The 18,384-nt window shown below is 53.7% G+C and overlaps 1 protein-coding gene across 15 annotated transcripts in view; it reads right to left on the bottom strand.

Annotated features, from left to right (window-relative positions):
- ZMAT5 (zinc finger matrin-type 5) overlaps nucleotides 1-18,341 on the bottom strand; it is a 76,783-nt gene extending 58,442 nt beyond the window's left edge. For 5 of the 15 annotated variants that reach the window (XR_007352818.2, XM_048821311.2, XM_048821319.2 and 2 more), the window contains exons 1-5: nucleotides 18,048-18,202; nucleotides 14,407-14,568; nucleotides 12,848-12,910; nucleotides 11,283-11,363; nucleotides 422-524 (exon numbers count right to left, since the gene is read on the bottom strand). Coding sequence is in view for 12 of the 15 variants with exons in the window: in XM_048821311.2 (XP_048677268.1) it covers nucleotides 422-524; nucleotides 11,283-11,363; nucleotides 12,848-12,910; nucleotides 14,407-14,533 (374 nt within the window). In the remaining 3 variants the exon portion in view is untranslated. The other 10 variants (XR_012665131.1, XR_007352819.2, XM_048821321.2 and 7 more) reach the window with 7 other exon arrangements.
- Between the last annotated feature and the right edge of the window lie 43 nt (nucleotides 18,342-18,384).

The raw sequence follows: 18,384 nt of genomic DNA, 5'->3' as shown, positions 1-18,384 counted from the left end.
CTTGAGGTCAGGCAGACCCCTGGGTAAAGGGAGTGGGAGCGAGGACTCCGATCCTTTCGCTAGCCCATTCCACCAGGGGAGCGTGTACAAGTCAGGAAAGTTCCCCACAACAGCGGAACCCATCCTCAGTTTACAAGTGCATGCATCCCCGCTCTGTGCGTGCCAGTCCAGTTTTGCATAAGCGGGTAGGTACGACATACACCAAGCGCACGTGCATAGCTTTGAAACCCAGGCTTTATGTGACTTGCCCAAATGGTCACAGCAACTCACCAGCGGGGTCTCCTGATTCCCGGCTCCCACCCTCAATCCACTAGCTTAGTCTGCTCTGACTAACCTCCACGATCTTTAATATTCAAGGAGGCTGGGGTGAAGGATGGGACCATCTTCTGACTGGGGTGGGGGAACTGCCAGCCTCACATACCTGTTGCTCTGAGCAAAACTCAGCCTCTTTGCTCTCTTCTCCAGCCAGTCCTCGACTGTGCCAGCTGGGACCTCTGCTCCTTCCTCCTTTGGTCTCCTTTCCTCTGTTTGGGGGAGAGAAGGTAGAGAGGGCTCTGTCAGAGCGCCAGCCCGGCAATCCGTTCGCTCCATTAAACCCACTGCTCATTATCTGCAACACTTTCCCTGCAGCAGAGTCAACAGTTTTTCCAATACAATCTGGCCCCTCCTCCCCACTGGCCACCTGCATCTGGATGCTTGGCTTCGCCATGGCCAGGGGCATACCCAGGAGCATCCATTGCCAGACACATGCCCAGCCATGGAGACTGACATGCCCAGCTATTCAGAGAGTGTGACAGCCTCCGCATCTGGGAGGGTGTCAATGTCCTCTCCTGCAGCACTTAGCCTCTGCTGACCCGCAGCCCTGACGGATTTCCAAGGACCCGTCTAGCCAGTTGGCAAGGAAGTAACCAGACACCTCAGCCCTCGCTAGCTGGCTGCAATGGGAGCATTTGTATCAGTTGATGCAGTTAGCAAACTGAGGGGTGTAAAAGGTTCAGAGTTCTTGGGGAATTTGTTGCTCAACACATCATAATCCCAAACACTCAGGGGGGGCAGGCCAGAGCCAGAGGGATTGCTGGATCAATGGTCAGTCTAGTCCAGCAGCCGGTCTCTGACCAGGGCCAGCAGCAGATATTTCAAAGCATAGCACAATTTTTTTTTTTTTTGGGGGGGGGGGGGGGTTGGAGAAAGATGGCTAACCTTCCTTAACCTCTGCTCAGCCAGCCAAGAAGAGGAGGGGGTGAAAGTGACTGTTACCTTTGCACTCTCTTGATCCCTTGGGCTGCCAAGAGCCTGTTCAGCCCCAGCATAAGACAGCAGCCTCAAGATTGTTCTAGCTTACGCCATTCTGATAATAGCTCCCTAGGCACTGTTCTGCCAGCTGGAAGTTGCCAGAGTACAATGGTTACACCCTTTCCTGTGGCACGCGCCCTATGCCCAGAGAGCATGTAGTACGGAGCCAGCTAGCATGGCTCTGAGAATGCCCCACACTGGGGGAATCCCCAGCTGCCCCGTTAGGGCAGCTTTCTGCCCCCAGAACAGCATGAAGGGGCCATGGCATGGGCCAGGATCTAATCCTCCATGCTGACATTAACAACACAATCACACCCTGACAGCGGGCAAGGCAGAGACAACCTGCTAGATGCTCACAGCTCCAGGAGTCTGCAGCCTAGGTTAAAGTTTCCAGCTGATGGAACTGGGAGTGCAGCTTTAAAAAACACTCAGGTTTCAGAGTAACAGCCGTGTTAGTCTGTATCCGCAAAAAGAAAAGGAGTACTTGTGGCACCTTAGAGACGAACCAATTTATCTGAGCATAAGCTCTTGTGAGCTACAGCTCACTTCACCGGATGCATCCAGATCCACTGAACGCGTGAATGCAGGCTGAGCTGTAGCTCACAAAAGCTTATCTCAGATAAATTTGTTCGTCTCTAAGGTGTCACAAGTCCTCCTTTTCTTTTTAAAAGACTCAGGAATTAACAAAAGGAAACAAAAACATCCAGTCCTGTCTCGCCTTTCTGGCAGTGGCCAGTAGTGTTTCTTGTGGTACAGAAGCACCAAGACTAAGCTACAATGGACATAAAGGACAGACAGAAAGACCCTGGGAGCTCTCTAGCTTCCTGAGAAACACAGCCTGTGCCACCCCGTGGCCCCTTCCGCAAGATGCCTGCTCAGCATCAAGACATCCTATGTTATGCTTTTAAGCAAAACATTATACATTTCCAGACAGGGTGTGAAATTAGTATCACGCCAGCAGAGTGAAGAATCGCTCCATCCTAATGGTGGCAACCAATTATTCATCTGCCTGCTGAAATTTAATGAGGACAATGTGCTACACAGTGAGCAGCTGGAGAGGGATAATTTCCCATACCCGGAATTCGCAGCCTTTGCTAAGGGGGATTGGTTTGATCCCACTGGCTGTGTGTCACTCTAAATGCAGCGATGAGGATCTTTGCTGGAGAGCTTCATTAATGACCTGGAGGATGGCGTGGATTGCACCCTCAGCAAGTTTGCAGATGACACTAAACTGGGAGGAGAAGTAGATACGCTGGAGGGTAGGGATAGGATACAGAGGGACCTAGACAAATTGGAGGATTGGGCCAAAAGAAATCCAACAAGCTTCAACAAGGACAAGTGCAGAGTCCTGCACTTAGGAAAGAAGAATCCCATGCACCGCTACAGACTAGGGACCGAATGGCTCGGCAGCAGTACTGTAGAGAAGGACCTAGGGGTGACAGTGCACGAGAAGCTGGATATGAGTCAACAGTGTGCCCTTTTGCCAAGAAGGCTAACAGCATTTTGGGATGTATAAGTAGGGGCATTGCCCGCAGATCGAGGGACATGATCATTCCCCTCTATTCAACATGGGTGAGGCCTCATCTGGAGTACTGTGTCCAGTTTTGGGCCCCACACTACAAGAAGGATGTGGAAAAATTGGAAAATGTCCAACGGAGGGCAACAAAAATGATTAGGGGACTGGAACACATGACTTATGAGGAAAGGCTGAGGGAACTGGGATTGTTTATTCTGCGGAAGAGAAGAATGAGGAGGGATTTGATAGCTGCTTTCAACTACCTGAAAGGGGGTTCCAAAGAGGATGGATCTAGACTATTCTCAGTGGTGGCAGATGACTGAATGAGGAGTAATGGTCTCAAGTTGCAGTGGGGGAGGTTTAGGTTGGATATTAGGAAAAACTTTTTCACTAGGAGGGTGGTGAAGCACTGGAATGCGTTACCTAGGGAGGTGGTGGAATCTCCTTCCTTTGAGGTTTTTAAGGTCAGGCTTGACAAAGCCCTGGCTGGGATGATTTAGTTGGGGATTGGTCCTGCTTTGAGCAGGGGGTTGGACTAGATGACCTCCTGAGGTCCTTTCCAACCCTGATATTCTATGATTCAGTGTTCTTCTGCTGTTCTCCCCGGAGAGTGGGGAAGGATCTCCTGTTTAGAATGGCCACCCAGAATGTTCCCAAACCAAAGGCTTGATCAGAAGGGGTGCACAGGGGAGGTAGAAATGATAGTTCAGTATACAGGGCACTGGACGGGGACTCAGGAGCCCTGCGTTCAGTTCCTGGCTCAGCCAATGACGCACCAGACATTTATGGGCAAGTTCTTTAGTCTCAGTTTCCCCATCTGCAGAATGGGTATAACACTTCCTACTTAGATGAATCTACCAGTGATTGTGCAGTGCTTGGATACATGGTGATGAGGGTAACAGAAATACTTAGACAGGTTTCTCTCCTGCATCTGCCTTGTGCTGGGATTGCCTTTCTACCTCACTTCTTCTATTCAACAATGCTTTTCAGAGCAGCCAGGAGAGTGGCCTCTGTCAAAGCTGCACTACTATTCAGCCAGCAGGGGGCACTCATGGAATAAACTGCCCCAAAGCATCTCCATGACTTCAGCTCTGCTGAGTCAGAATGGGAGCAGGGGGACTCCACAGACCCACGGAGCCAGAGTCTGCTCTCCGTTACCCCACAATAAATCCAGACTAACTCACTGGCTACTCCAGATCTACATGGGTTTAAGTGAGATGAGACTCTGGCCCCTGGTGTTCACATTAAAACATCCAGCTAGCTACATGTTCAACAACATGAGTTTCTGTGCCAAGGTGCTCTGATTCTCAGACACCCACATACAGGCAGCAGGGATCAGACACATTTAGCTCTGTCCTTCTCTCTGTACTCCTGTCAAATCCAAGCCTCTAAACCAACTTTCCTGTGCAGCCTTCCCCTCCCCAATCCCGTGTTGCCTGGGACAATCGTAGGTGCCAGTGCATTTGGGATGCTCCCAAAAATTGAGGTGGATTTGCCAGAATCTACAGTTTAAGCTTGAGAGGCAAGGTTCTGAGCCCATCTGCCTCAGTGATAAAAATGCATGTACCAAGCACACAGCCAAGTGGACAGCGGCAATGACAGCAAGACTGGGGGGTTCGGTTAAGAGCCTAACGACAACCAATTAAAGAGTGGCTGTAGTGAGTAAAGTGCCTCTCTAACGACGCTATGAGGGGATTCCAGATTTAGCTTCTCTCTCCATGTGGCTTCCAGATCAGGTTTGTTCAGTTGGGGAAAGAGGAGGAATAGATCTAACTATCAGCTTTTGACTCGCACAGTGACAGTGTTGCAAAGCTTATCTGGGATCAGAGAGTCAAGCTGGGTTTTCTCAACATCTGACATCAGCATCTGTTACAAAGAGAGATAAGCCAGAAAAAATGACATGTTTCAGAGTAGCAGCCGTGTTAGTCTGTATTCACAAAAAGAAAAGGAGGACTTGTGGCACCTTAGAGACTAAAATTTATTTGAGCTATCGGATGCATTCAGTGGAAAACACAGTGGAGAGACTGTATTTTCCACTGAATGCATCCAATGAAGTGAGCTGTAGCTCACAAAAGCTTATGCTCAAATAAATTTGTTAGTCTCTAAGTTGCCACAAGTCCTCCTTTTCTTTTTCCGTAAAAAATGGTTACTCACCTTTGTAACTGTTATTCTTGGAGATGTGTTGCTCATATCCATTCCAATTAGGTGTGTGCGTACTGCGTGCACGGCCGTCGGAGAATTTTTACCCTAGCAACACCCGGTGGGTTGGCAGCGGAGCCCCCTGGAGTGGCACCTTCATGGCGCTGGACATATACCCCAGCCGACCCAGCGCCTCCTCAGTTCCTTCTTGCCGGCTACTCTGACAGAGGGGAAGGAGGGCAGGTTTGGAATGGATATGAGCAACACATCTCGAAGAACAATAGTTACAAAGGTGAGTAACCGTCTTTTCCTCTTTGAGTGCTTGCTCATATCGATTCCAATTCCTGATCCCAAGCCTTACCTAGGCGATGGGGTCGGAGTGAAGTACCGTGGATTGCAGGACCGCTCTACGAAATGCCACATTGTCTCTGGTGTGCCAGACGATGGCATAGTGCCAAGCAAAAGTGCACACTGAGGACCAAGTAGCGGCTCTGTAGATCTCCTAGATCGGCACCTGGGCCAGGAAAGCTGACGACGAGGCCTGGGCCCTTGTGGAGAGAGCAGTGAGGGGTGGGGTTGGAACACCGGCCAGATCATAGCAAGAGCGGATGCAGGACGTGATCCATGAAGAGACCCACTGGGTCGTCTTCCTGAACGGCTTTGTGCGCTCAATGTAGAAGGCAAGGGCCTTACGGACATCGAGGGAGTGTAGCCACTGCTCCTGGCAACTGGTGTGCGGTTTTGGGTACAAAACTGGGAGAAAAATGTCCTGGCTGATATGGAAGGCTGACAGCACCTTGGGAAGAAAAGCTGGGTGAGGCCGAAGCTGCACCTTATCTTTATGGAAGATTGTGTAAGGTGGTTCTGAGGTAAAGACTCTGAGCCGGAGACGCCGCACCAACGTGATAGCGACACAGAAAGCCATGTTCCAGGAGACAGAGGAGGGAGCAGGTGGCCAGCGGCTCAAACGGAGGCCCCGTGAGTCTGGAGAGGACCAGGTTAAGGTCCGATGTGGGAACTGGCTGTTGAACCTGGGGACAGAGATGGTCCAGGCCCTGGAGAAACCTACCAACCATGGAATTGGCGAAGACAGATTGGCCATTTGCACCCGGGTGAAAAGCCGAGATGGCTGCAAGGTGAACCCTGACAGACGATGCCGCCAGGCCCTGCTGTTTTAGGTCCATGAAATGAGCGGCACGGGCACCTGGGGGTGGGGAGGCGTGTTGTGCTGAGCGCACCAGCACGAAAACTGCTTCCACTCAGCCACATATATGGCCCGAGTGGAGGCCTTCCTGCTGCCCATCAGTACTTGTTGTACAGACTCCTAACAGAGAAGCTCTGAAGGGTTCAGCCACGCAGCATCCACGCTGTGAGGTGGAGAGATCGCAGGTCAGGATGGCAGAGGTGACCGGGACCCGGAGTAATCAGGCTGGGAAGAGGCGGCAATGGGACTGGAGCGTCCACAGAGAGCTCCAACAGCACAGTGTACCAATGCTGTCTGGGCCACGCTGGAGCCAGCAGAATCACTCACACCCTGTCCCTGTGCACTTTGAGCAGGACCCTGTGCACAAGGGGGAATAGGGGAAAGGCGTAAAATAGTCGACTCGTCCACAGGAGTAGTCTGTGAGAGAGCCCGGGTCGCAGCCTTGGAAGGAGCAGAACACCAAGCATTTCCGATTGCTGCGGGAGGGAAACGGGTGGACCTGGGGAAACCCCCACCTTCAGAAGATGGGGTGGATGACATCTGGTTGAAGCGATCACAGGTGGGAGCAGAAGGACCAGCTCAGGTGGTCTGCCAGCATGTTCTAGACCCTGGGTAGAAAGGACACCACCAGGTGAATGGAGTGGGCTATGCAGAATTCCCACAGTCAAATGGCCTCCTGACAGAGGGGGAAGGAACGGGTCCCCCCTTGCTTGTTGATGTAGAACGTGGCCATGGTGTTATCTGTGTTAACTGCCACACAACACCCCTGCAGCTGCTCCTGGAAAGCTTGACAGGCAAGGCGTACCACCATCAGTTCCCGGATGTTGATATGAAGGGAGAGCGCAGACAGAGGCCATAGGCCCTGCATCTGAATGTCCCCAACATGGGCGCCCCTTCCCAAGGCTGACACATCTGTGACCAGGGACAAGGAAGGTTGTGGGCTGTGAAAGCAGACTCCTTTGCATACCACCTGGAGATCTAGCCACCAGCGGAGGGAAGCCAGTACCCGCTCCGGGACAGTGACCACCAAGCTCAGGCTGTCGACCTGGGCGATAGACTGATGCTAGCCAGGCTTGTAACAGGCGGAGTCGAAATCTGGCGTGCCTGGTCACGTATGTGCAGGAAGCCATGTGGCCAAGAAGACTCGGGCAACTTCTTGCCAACGAGGTTGGGAAGCTCTGAAGGCTCCGGACGAGGAAATGGGATACTCTCTCCAGTTTTATTCCTCTATTCCTTTATTTCCACTATAGCCTGGAAACAAGCATCTGGCAGGAGGGCTCACGCCTGCATGGAGTCCAGAACCACCCCGATGAATTCTGTTCTCTGGGTCAGTTCCAGGGTCGACTTCGCCATGTTGAGAAGGCCCAACCAAAGAAACGAGCCCATGACCAAGCAGAGATGGGACTGAACCTGTTCTCTGGCGTGTCCCCGGATAAACCAGTTGTCGAGGTAAGGTATACCTGCACCCACCATTGACGAAGGAAGGCCACCACGACCAACATACATACATTTGGTGAACAGTCAGGGGGCCGTGGAGAGACCAAAGGGGAGGGCCATGAACTGATAGCGTTCGCAGTTGACCGCAAAGCGGAGGAAGTGTCTGTGCGCCGGATGAATCGCTACGTGGAAATAAGAGTCCTTCATGTCGAGGGCGGCGTACCAGTCTCCAGGAAAGGTATAATGGTGCCCAAGGAGACCATGTGGACCTTCAACTTTACCATGAACTTGTTGAGTCCGCGCAGGTCCAGAATGGGCCGAAGCCCCCCATTTGCCTTGGGGATTAGGAAGTATCAGGAGTAAAACCCCCTGCCTCTTAGCTCCCTCCGGACCTCCTCGATCGCCTCCATGGCGAGGAGCATCTGCACCTCCTGAATAAGGAGCTGCTCGTGAGAAGGGTCCCTGAAGAGGGATGGGGAAGGAGGGCTGGGAGGAATAAAACTGGAGAGAGTATCCCATTTCCATCATGCGGAGGACCCAGCGGTCCATGCTTATCTGAGACCAAGTACAGTGGAAATGGGATAAACAATTCAAGAAAGGTGGGGTAGGATCCTGAATGAGGTCCGGTACATCATCCTCAGGCATCCCTTCAAAAAGCCTGTTTTGAGCCCAAAGAAGGCTTGGACAGGCCCTGGCCTTGCCCAGATGGGGGGTTGGAGGGCTTCCTCCTGCCATTACATCCCCACCTCCTACAGAAGTCCTGCCTTGGCCAAGGAGGAGGATAGGAAGGTTGTTGTGGCTGCTGGGGTTTGAAGGGTTTCCTCTGGGTAGCCAGTGTGTGCATGCCCAGGGACTTCATTGTCGCCCTTGAATCCTTAAGGCTATAGAGCCTTGAGTCGGTCTTTTCCGAGAACAGGCCCTCTCCATCAAAAGGGAGGTCCCGCAGTGTTTGCTGAAGCTCCGGTGGCAGGCTGGAGGCTTCCAGCCAGGAGATCTGCCTCATCTGAATCCCTGAGGACAAAAAGTACATGCAGCGGAGGCCTGCAGCGAGGTCCATGCCACTGTTTTGCCCTCATCCACCAAAGCCCTAAATTCCTCTCTGGACTCAGGAGATACTAACTCCTTAAACTTCAGCATGGAGTTCCAGGTGTTAAAATTGCAATGACTCAGGAGTGCCTGCTGATTAGCGATTCTGAGCAGAAGTGCCCCCAAAGAATAAACTTTGCGCCCAAACAAATCAGGGCCCTTGGCGTCCTTTGATTTGGGCACTGGGGCCTGCTGGCCATGCTGTTCTTTAAAATGGATGTAAAGGGAATTCTTTACTGGGACAGATACACAGACCCTATGGAACTCTCTAGCTTCCTGACAAACACAGCCTTGTGCTACCCAGTGCCGCCATGCAGGGCTGTCCTAAATCCTGGCCTGGCCTCCGCACTCCTGAAAGGCACTGCTGACTACTCCACATGGCTGATACACTTGGTTAACTGGAGTCTGTTCCCACCTGACCCCTAGCATTAACACCACTTTACCCTGACTCTGAAACTCTCCCGACATCTGGCTCCATTTTCCAAGCCCAGCTACAGTATCTGACCCCAATGTCCCAAGCCTGTGAATCCTGCCGGCTGACTGCATGCCATACAGCTGTGCTCTCCAACCAGATCCCACCTCTCTTCCACTGTGCCCTTCATTCACAGCCTTAAAAACCATCTCCAGAGATTCCCTGTCAGCCCTTGTCAGATTAAACCACCCTGGGTCTCTCATCACAGCACAAACCAGCTCACATGGCCAGCCTTTACTCACAAGAGGATTTCCACTGACATGACTGAGACTGCTCCCAGGAGCAAGAGGAGCATATAGCCCTGAAGCCAGGCATTTATACTGCACTCCTCCAAGTGGTGCCAAGTCTAGATAAGAGCCCTGCCTGTCTCTAGCCATCTATGCTGCTCGCTCCTTGCAGTGGAATCGCTTTAATTCAAGATTAGGTTTGTAAAGCCAAGGGCAAGAGTTCCAAGGAGTCCCCCTAGCCGGTCAATTCAATTCCCCACTTTCATCCAATCAATAATCAACAACAAATGTACTTGGCACTCAGCCCTGCCAGATCCTCTCCTCCCCCCTGTAGCTCCACTCAGGGCAGCTGTTGCCATGGGCAGTGCATGAACCGCTGGCTGGGGGAGGCTAGCCCTCAGCCCCACCCCTTCCACACCCCCCTGCTGGAGACCAGAGCCCCCCTACCCCACAGCCGCCGGCCCCAGGCTAGCCCCCTCAGCCCTGGAGCGCCGGGAGGCCACTGCACAGGGGGACTGGAGCTGCCGCCTTCACATGCAGAGCGGGAAGTGGGGGGGGAGGGGGGAAGAGGGCCAGGCCTAGGGGCAGAGCTGGGCAGGGCCATGTCTGGCTGTTTGGGGAGGCACAGCCTCCCCCAGTCTATGGTATCCACCACCCATGGCGGTTGCTTTCCCTGCTGCTATAAATAACCTTAAATAGCTGGAGTTTTACAGCATCTTTCAGATGAACTGACTTCCTGACCACCCAGAGATGCAGGAGCAGAGAGAAAAGGAGGCGAGATGGCAAGATGGGCACTGCTTTTTTTTAGGGGGGAGGAGGGGGGTAGCAACTGTGGCTGGCTCTCTCCATCCCCCATATGGCTCCTGTGGAGGGATTTTTACTGACTGCCAATGATTCACAGAGAAGCCTTGGGTATATGCAGCCTGACTCAGCCACAGCCAGGCCTCTCCCTCCCACTCTTTCAAATCTAGAGCAAAGGCCAGGGGTCCCAAGAATCCCCCCCTAATTAGCAGCCCCCCGCTTGCCAACTTGAGGCCGTTCCCTGCTGGACTGTTATCAATGCAATATTCGACCTCTCCTGGAAGCCTGGGCAAGTGACTGGCTTGGAGGAAGTCAACAATGCTTGACCCTCGGGTTCTTAGCCAGGGGAGGTCATGATCCCCAGGACGGGTTGCAGCCGCCCTCCCTCTCTTCAGAGCTAGATGGGATGGGGATCATCTAGGATCATAGCATGGAAAAGCCATGGCCTCCCCCAAGACTGGCCAACGGGGGGAGCAGCCCCCCAGCATCTTCTTTCTAATCCCCTACCCCATCCCAAACTCCACTCTCCCAGAAGCAGAAACCCTAAATCCAGGTCCCTGTGCATGCTCCATAGAGGAGCCAGCTAACCTTAGCCAATCTTTCCCGGGGTTTGGAGGAGCAGTTTCCCTTTAATTGTGGGGAGGGGCTGGGGGGAACCACAAAAGTTTGAGAGTTTGGGGGGATGTGATGCACTGGTGCCCCCTGCTGGTAACAACTCATATAGCTGGCTAACAAGGCCCTCTCCCAGCCAAGCTGCAGAGAACCCATATGGCCCAGAAAACCACCTTCCCACGCCCATTACTGGGCGATAGCTCTGAACAGTAACACACACAGGTCTCTCCCTGTGCCAGGAAATCAGGGAAAGAATCCATATACAAAGTGGCCCCATCGCCAGTAATGTTACAGGCTCGGATGGTGAGGAGGGGCTGGGGGGGCCGGCAGCACAGGTCTGCACTGATCATTCCATGCAGCTGCCCAGTCCCACAGGCTGTCATTGCACAATTGCTCCTCTGTGCCCCCTTGTGCCCCAGCAAGCCAGGGTTCACGGTCCTTCTCACAAATCACTTGGCAGTTTCTTGTTCCATCCTCCCTTCTCCCAATATTCACCTTGTACCTGTGCGTTCAGCTTCTCCAAATCCTCCTCAGTCATGTGAGAGAATCTGCAGTTGAACCCAAAGTCACACTGCCCTGGAACAAGACCCAAATGCAGGCAGTTAGAGCAGGGCTCACTCCAAATAGCATAGGAACAGGCAACGTCTCCCCCATGCATCTGCACAAACAGCCTCCAGCCTTCCCTTTTTTACTCCTGGGGGAATTCTGCACCACTGCGCATGCGCAGAATTAATGTCCCCCACTGATTTCTTTGCTTCTCCGCAGAAAACTGACTTTCTGACAGGGAAGCAAAGGGAAGCCACAAGAGTGGTCATGCAACGCGCCCGAACAGTATGCTTTGGGTGCCCAGCGCAGCCGGCAGAGAGGTAAATCACTGTGGGGCAGGGAGCGGGACTGGGGAAGACCCTGCTGGTGGCTCCTACCCTGCACCAGACTCAGCTGCTCGTCTGGATGGCCTGGGGAGGATGGGACCTCCTCTTCCCCTACACAGCATCCCAGGTCTGAGTCAGACCCATCCCCAGATTTCTCTCCAGGCTGCAGGAAGGTCTGCAAACTCCCCCCCACCCTGGGCCCACTGTTCCTCAGCTGCAGGGGAAGGGATCATTGTACGGGGAGCTGCTCCTCCAGCTGCCAAACCCTCATGCATCCAGACCCCCTCATACCCAGACCTTTCTGCCGAGCCTCACCCCATCCAGAACCCCCCTGCCGAGCCCCACTCCCTCTGCACTTGGGCCATCCCAACGAGTCACCCGGATCTCCACCCCACTTATCCCCAACCAGCTGCACCTGGATCCCCAACCTCACTGAGCCCCAGATCCCTAGCATCTGGACCCCCCACCACGCCCAGATGGCACTGCTGAGCTCTAGTCCCGCCCCCGCTAAGCTCTAACCACCTTCACCTGGACCCTCTTGCAGAGTCCCATTACCATTACACCCAGAACCCCCCAACAAACCCCTGAGCATCCAGATCCCCTCTGCATCTGGATCCCGCACTGAGCTGTCCACATCCAGATTGCCCTACACAGAACCCTCTCAACCCACACCTGGATCCCCCCACACTAATCCCCTCCACACTTGGATCCTGGCCTTGCTGAGCCTGCCTGCCTGCACCTGGCACAGAGGAGCAGGGGCCCTGGGATGTTTCTGGGGCCGGCCTGGTCCTTTCACTGGGTCAGGGTTGGGTGTAGCCTCATGGCTGAGTCTGCGTCCTGGGGGGAGCTGCAGAGTGATCTCCCAGCTCGGTGCAGCCAGTGGCCTGTGCTCCCCAATGCCATGCTGGAGCCGCCACACTTATTTGACAAATAAAATTTGCAGAATTTTAAAATACTGTGCACAGAATTTTTATTTTTTTGCCACAGAATGCCGTCAGGAGTAAAACTTTTTACATGCGTGTGCACATGGGGGTCCACACAGGCACACCCCGCAGCTCCATGCCATACTCTGTTAGGCTCAACTTCCCGGCCAACCTAGAGCAGCACTGACCTGGCTAGCAGAGAGATTTTTTGAGCTAGCACACCCTAGTTATCACTGTATGGAAAGACACCATGCAAAAACGTAACCTGTTTGCAGAAACTTCCTGCAGGGCTTCTTGCTCTGCTCCTCCAGCAAGACAGCAGCAGCATCTGTGGAAGGAAAGGAATGAGAGAGATGGGAATGAGCAGAGCCATCTCACCCGAAAACCATGCACATCAACCACCTGGTGAAAGGTCATCTTGCATAAGGGCCTGCAGCCCACCAGAATCACACGCACGTCAGCTGCCCAGTGAGCAGCCCTTTCACAGTGAGCAACAGCCATGGAAAGCTCATTATAAGACAACTGATGACTAACACATTCCTTGTCTGCAGGCTCCTCCCTTGCATCTCACTGGCTTTGGAAGATCTTGTTTTCTTTCTGCTACATGCTTCCTCCCCAGCTACACAGCAGAAAATCAAGCATGAGGCCAGAGCAAAGATAGTCTGTAAAGCTCATGGGACAGAGACAGACTCTGGTTCAAACTGGTGCGCAGCAGTTCTAGAAGCTGGGCCCCCAGCACTTCATGCTGGGCATCCAGGGGACACCACGGGAAAAGTGGCCCTTAATGACTATTGAGATTGTGCCAAAAGAAACCCCTAGCAGTGAATGAGCCCGGAGAGCCAAGCTGAGCCCTGGTCGAGGCAACTCCCTCAGATTTTAACGTAAACTGTAGCTACTAATGCCCGGGCTATATTCAGTCTGGAGACAGGAGTCCTTGATAGCCAAAAGGAAGGTGACCCCTGTAAATCAGGATTGGGCTGGGTCACTGGGACAGCAGCATGAGATAGGGCTGGGAACGAACAAAGCGGTAAGGCTATTTGGTAGCTTGCCCTGGCAGGACCCCGGTGGACCTTCCAAGCTCAGCAATAGTCATCTAAACTTCCACAACCCAAGCCGAACTAGGCAAACTTCCTGCCCAGCCCAAGCCCATCAGCGCCATGCTGTGCCTGACCCAGCAACAAGGGTGATTTATCCGACTGAGGCAGTCTCTAACTCCTGGCCCATGGGAGCCCCAGCAAAGGCCGTGTGATTTCCCCAAGACACAAGGGCATCTCTGGGGCTGCAGCTGCATCTTCCACCACAACTACACACCCGCGTCTGCCACTTCTGTCCAAACCCTCAGTGCCACCCTCCCGCATGGCCACGGAACCCCCATACACACAAATCAGCACCTTTTCTCCCCATCACACATCCCTGCCTCCCCCAGCTCCCAATTCAGTTCACAGTAGCCCTCTGGGGTTTCACAAACCACCTAACTCCAGCACTCTCTCTCTACACCCCTCATCCAGCACATGCCTCCTCTCTCAGCCTCGCCACTGTTGGTGCAAGAGCCCTCCCCTTTGCACTTCTACCATCTGGAGAAGACTTCCTGGTTCTTTCCATCTCATTTCAAATCTCACCGGACACCCAGGATTCTTCCCAGTGTGATACTGCTGCCTCAGAAATAATTTGCCAGTCATACCACCAAGTCTGGGAGGCGTCCTGTGACACACTGGCATGAATGATGCTGGATACAGATTACTGATGCTGATCCAGCCTCATTTACTGACTACCTCCCATGACCACCCTCCTGAGAGAAGGTTCAACTCGGCTGGCAGGACCCACCTCGGAACAGGTCATACCAGGCCTTCTTGGCCCTCAGGTGCTGTACCCCGTTCAGGTGCTTCTTCCTGTTGTGCAGATTGTCTTGAAAGGATCGGTCGCAGTAGTCACAGAAATACCTCTTCCCCATTTATCCTCCACTGGGTGGAGCAGGGTCAGTGCTGCCTGGAAAACAGCATCAGATAGATGTCAGTGCTGTGCAGTGTTCATTCCCAGGGAAACCCTTACAGCTACTGCTCCCAAAGGACAAGGATGTGTACCCGCTGGAGGTGTACACTTGAGAGGGACAGAGAGGAAGGGGTGAGACAGGCTAATTTAAACTAATGCATGCAAGACATGGCAGCTCTGAGTCTAGTGGCCTAATGGACAATGCTCAGCACTGCTGCATGGGAGGCTCCCTTCCATGGTGTCTTGCTCCCTAAGCAGTGGGAGGCTGGCTAAACACACCTCCTTCCCATGGCTGTAACCAGGGCAGGGTGAGCGGGGCAACTGCCAAGGTGCAAATCTGCAGGGGCAGAAAAATAATGAAAAAAAAACCGAGCAGGGGGAGCAAACATGCTTGCTCACACCGGGCACTGAACTGCCTCCTCACAGCACTGCTCCTACCCTTAGGATTCTCTGCTGTGAGGAGTCCAGATCGTCCAAGCAGCAATGCCAGAGAACCCCCACAAGCTGCCCAGCAGCCCCGGTGTGGTGAAGCGGTTACCCCTGGGGAGCTGGAATGATCCCAGGAATTAGCCCATGCTGGCACTGCCTAGTCCAGTGCTGATCTAGCTAGAGTTTAATGCTGCCTTACAACATGCAGGATTAGTCTCTCCCCATCCTTTTCTCCTCCTTCCAGACCACAAATTTATCCCCCCAAATGATTTCATTCCTAGACCTTCAGAAGTTGAAGCAAGAGGGATTCTCCCTTCCACTGCACCTCCTGTGCAGTTGTCCTGGAAGCAAGTAAGGATCATATAAAACCCCTAGCCTGCTGGGAGAGAATTTCCCTGGCACAGACACTGCACTGAACTACCATATATAACCTGATGCTGCCCAGCCCCTCTCCCTCACATGCCCTGGCACGGGGGAAAGGCTGGTGGAGGGCAGGGGCATGTCAAATGAGTCTCCGTAGCACTGAACACTACAGGGATGTTATGCTATGATCCATTGGCAAGATCTAAAAATTATAACAGGAACTGATTGCTCTAATTTATGCTGGGGCCACATCAGCCCCCAGAGCAGGCCAAAATTCTGATGGTGCAAAGATGGCTTACACTACCTGTACCCCATCTCCCGCTGCACTGTGCCTGCTGGAAGCGCAGTACAGAATCTCAACCAGAAGCAGCTGTACACTCCCCCTCTCTTGAAACATGATGGACACCTTACAAATGCCTAAAATGGACAGATCGGTAGATAGACTCTGAAAATGCCTACACAGCTTCAGAAACGTTGATGACCAAGTCTCTGAAAAGCGTGGCACAGAAATTAGCACAAGAAATAAAGACTTAAAAACAAAAGATGGCCAGGACCAGAGCCCCCAGAAGGTTTTCCAGAGTCAGCAGGAACAATGCCATCAACAGGTGATCCCTTTGAGGGAAGGCCGGGCATTGGCGCTAGAACAGGTCCTGCCAAGCCTTCATGTCTGCCAGCCACAGGGGCACCTCAAGGGCAAAACAAATCACTGCTACAAAGTCAATCTATCGGCCTCTCAGAGCCTGAGAAAGGAACCCTGTCTGTTTCATTCACTTCCAGTGAAAGATTCTTCAATGCCTGTGCCAGCCACTGCACAGATACAAGGGACTGGAGGAATCACACACTAATAAACCCCTACCTCGAGGCAAGAGGATCAGACGCACTGAATATAAATGCCTCTTTGTGGATCACCCTTTGTTCTTTAGGTACATGATGGATGGTAAAATACAAGGATAAGAATAAGCCAGATGGGGTTGGTCTGTGTCTCTCCCTCTCAGGTTCTGATTACCCTACTGGGAAACCAACTATTCTATCTAGAATGATGGCTAAGTCTAGCTCTTGCTAGTAAAGTGCTACCATGGCTTGGATGGCCATGAGTTGCAACCCTGGTGAGCTCTTAAGCTCTGCAAGGGTGAAGCCTGAAGCTCTGCTCTGCAGTCTTGGAAGACACAACCCATCTTCAGTTAATCCCCGTTTACCTACCATTTGTCACCCTCCTCTACCTAACGCAATACAAACTTTTGTAGCCAACTGTGGAATCTGGCACTAGGCATATCTCAGCAGCCAGACAGCTTCTGGGATCTGTAGGGGAAAGTTCTTACAGTTTTCCACCACATAAAGGGTCACTCAAGGATTTTATTGTTGTTTTTAAGTTTCTGTGTTCAGAACTGGAACTCCTCCAATAAAACGTATTCCAAGCAACTTCACCCTCCTTGTGCAATCACTGAAGTAAATGGCAGAACTTCCAGTGATTTAAAGTAGACGCAGCACCAGGCCGCAAAATTAATGTTTTTCTTGGGCCTTCTACCAGAAGTCTCTGCTCTCGAACGATAACGACTCTTACTTTCACGTGTGATCGATAAAAAAATAGCTGCGTACGTGTGCACAACCCCCCCCCCCCCCCAATATATGAAATCTAACACGCCTCCCCTGTGGTCCCTTCTAACCCTAGGCGTCTATTTCCAGAAGCCAATGTTCTTTCCTCACGGATTTCTCTCAGCTCTGCTCATCACCCATTGCAATCCAATGTCATGATTTGTGGTGCTGTTTCATGTGGAATTCAAGACTCTTTCTATCGGTATGACGATCACCAAGAATGCCTGTTGTGTTGTGTAAAACACAATATGCAGATGGTCTATATAAACTTGTGCTGAAAATGTCAGTATTACTGATCTTGGGCGCAATCTGGGCTGCCCAATTCAAGACAGCTTGGCCCTGTCAGAGATGCTGTACACACTTACAGCTTCCATCGACATCCAGTTGCAGTTGTGGGCACCCAACACTTCCAAAATAGCCTCAAGCCCCCACTGTCGCAAGCCGAGCCCTACACACTGAAGCCGCTAAACCCAGAGGCTGTTCTTTGTTTGGCTGCAGGTTTCATTACTCCTCCCCACGTAAGACGTACTTTAGGTCCTGCTAACATTATAAAGACCCGTTTTGTGTTAAACGTATTCAAATCCCCAGCATGTCCACCTTCCCTCTGTGCGGTCACTGGGCCTGACCCACCGCTACTCGCACAGCCCTTCATGCCAGCCCGGCGCGGGGCCGAGAGAGCCCCAGCCGGATGCGCGCCATCGTGCGCTGGCCTTGCCGGGGGAGGGGGCCCGCCCGCCGGGGGAGGGGGCGCAGAGCTCGAGGGGGGGCCCACCTGGGGGGGCGGCCGGCCTGCTGGGGGGGGGCGGTCCAGAGCTCGAGGGGGGGCCCATCTGGGGGGGGCGGCCCAGAGCTCGAGGGGGGGCCCATCTGGGGGGGGCGGCTCACCCTTGGGCCCCTGGGGGGGCGCAGAGCTCGAGGGGGGCCCACCGGGGGGGGCGGTCCAGAGCTCGAGGGGGGGCCCATCTGGGGGGGGGGGGCGGCCCACCCTTGGGCCCCTGGGGGGGCGCAGAGCTCGACGGGGCGGTAATGGTGCATCGGGCCCGCCCTCCGGGGGGGGGCACCTGGGGGCGCAGAGCTCGAGGGGGGCCCACCTGGGGGGGCGGCCTGCTGGGGGGGCCACCTGGGGGCGCAGAGCTCGAGGGGGCGTGGAGGGGACAGGCCTCCAGCCAGGCCGCCCTGCGATGGGCCAGGAGCCGCCGCCGCCGCCGCGCTCCCCGGGGCCTGCTGCCCTGACCCGCCCCCGGCCGCTCACCCGCACACGGACCCAGCCCGAGCCCCGGCGCCGCCCTCGGCGCGCACCCGCGCGGCCTGCTGGGGCTTGTCGTTTTTTACCGCCACCAGCGAGCGTCGGGCGCCCGCCTTCGAGCGAAGGGACTACATCTCCCAGAGGTCTCATCGCTGAGGGAACTACGGCCAGAGGCGAGCGTG

This window comes from Caretta caretta, chromosome 15 (assembly GCF_965140235.1).
Source record: "Caretta caretta isolate rCarCar2 chromosome 15, rCarCar1.hap1, whole genome shotgun sequence".
Classification (NCBI taxonomy): Eukaryota; Metazoa; Chordata; order Testudines; family Cheloniidae; genus Caretta; species Caretta caretta.
The sequence above is the reverse complement of the archived record's forward strand: the minus strand, read 5'-3'. Positions and strand labels throughout refer to the sequence as shown.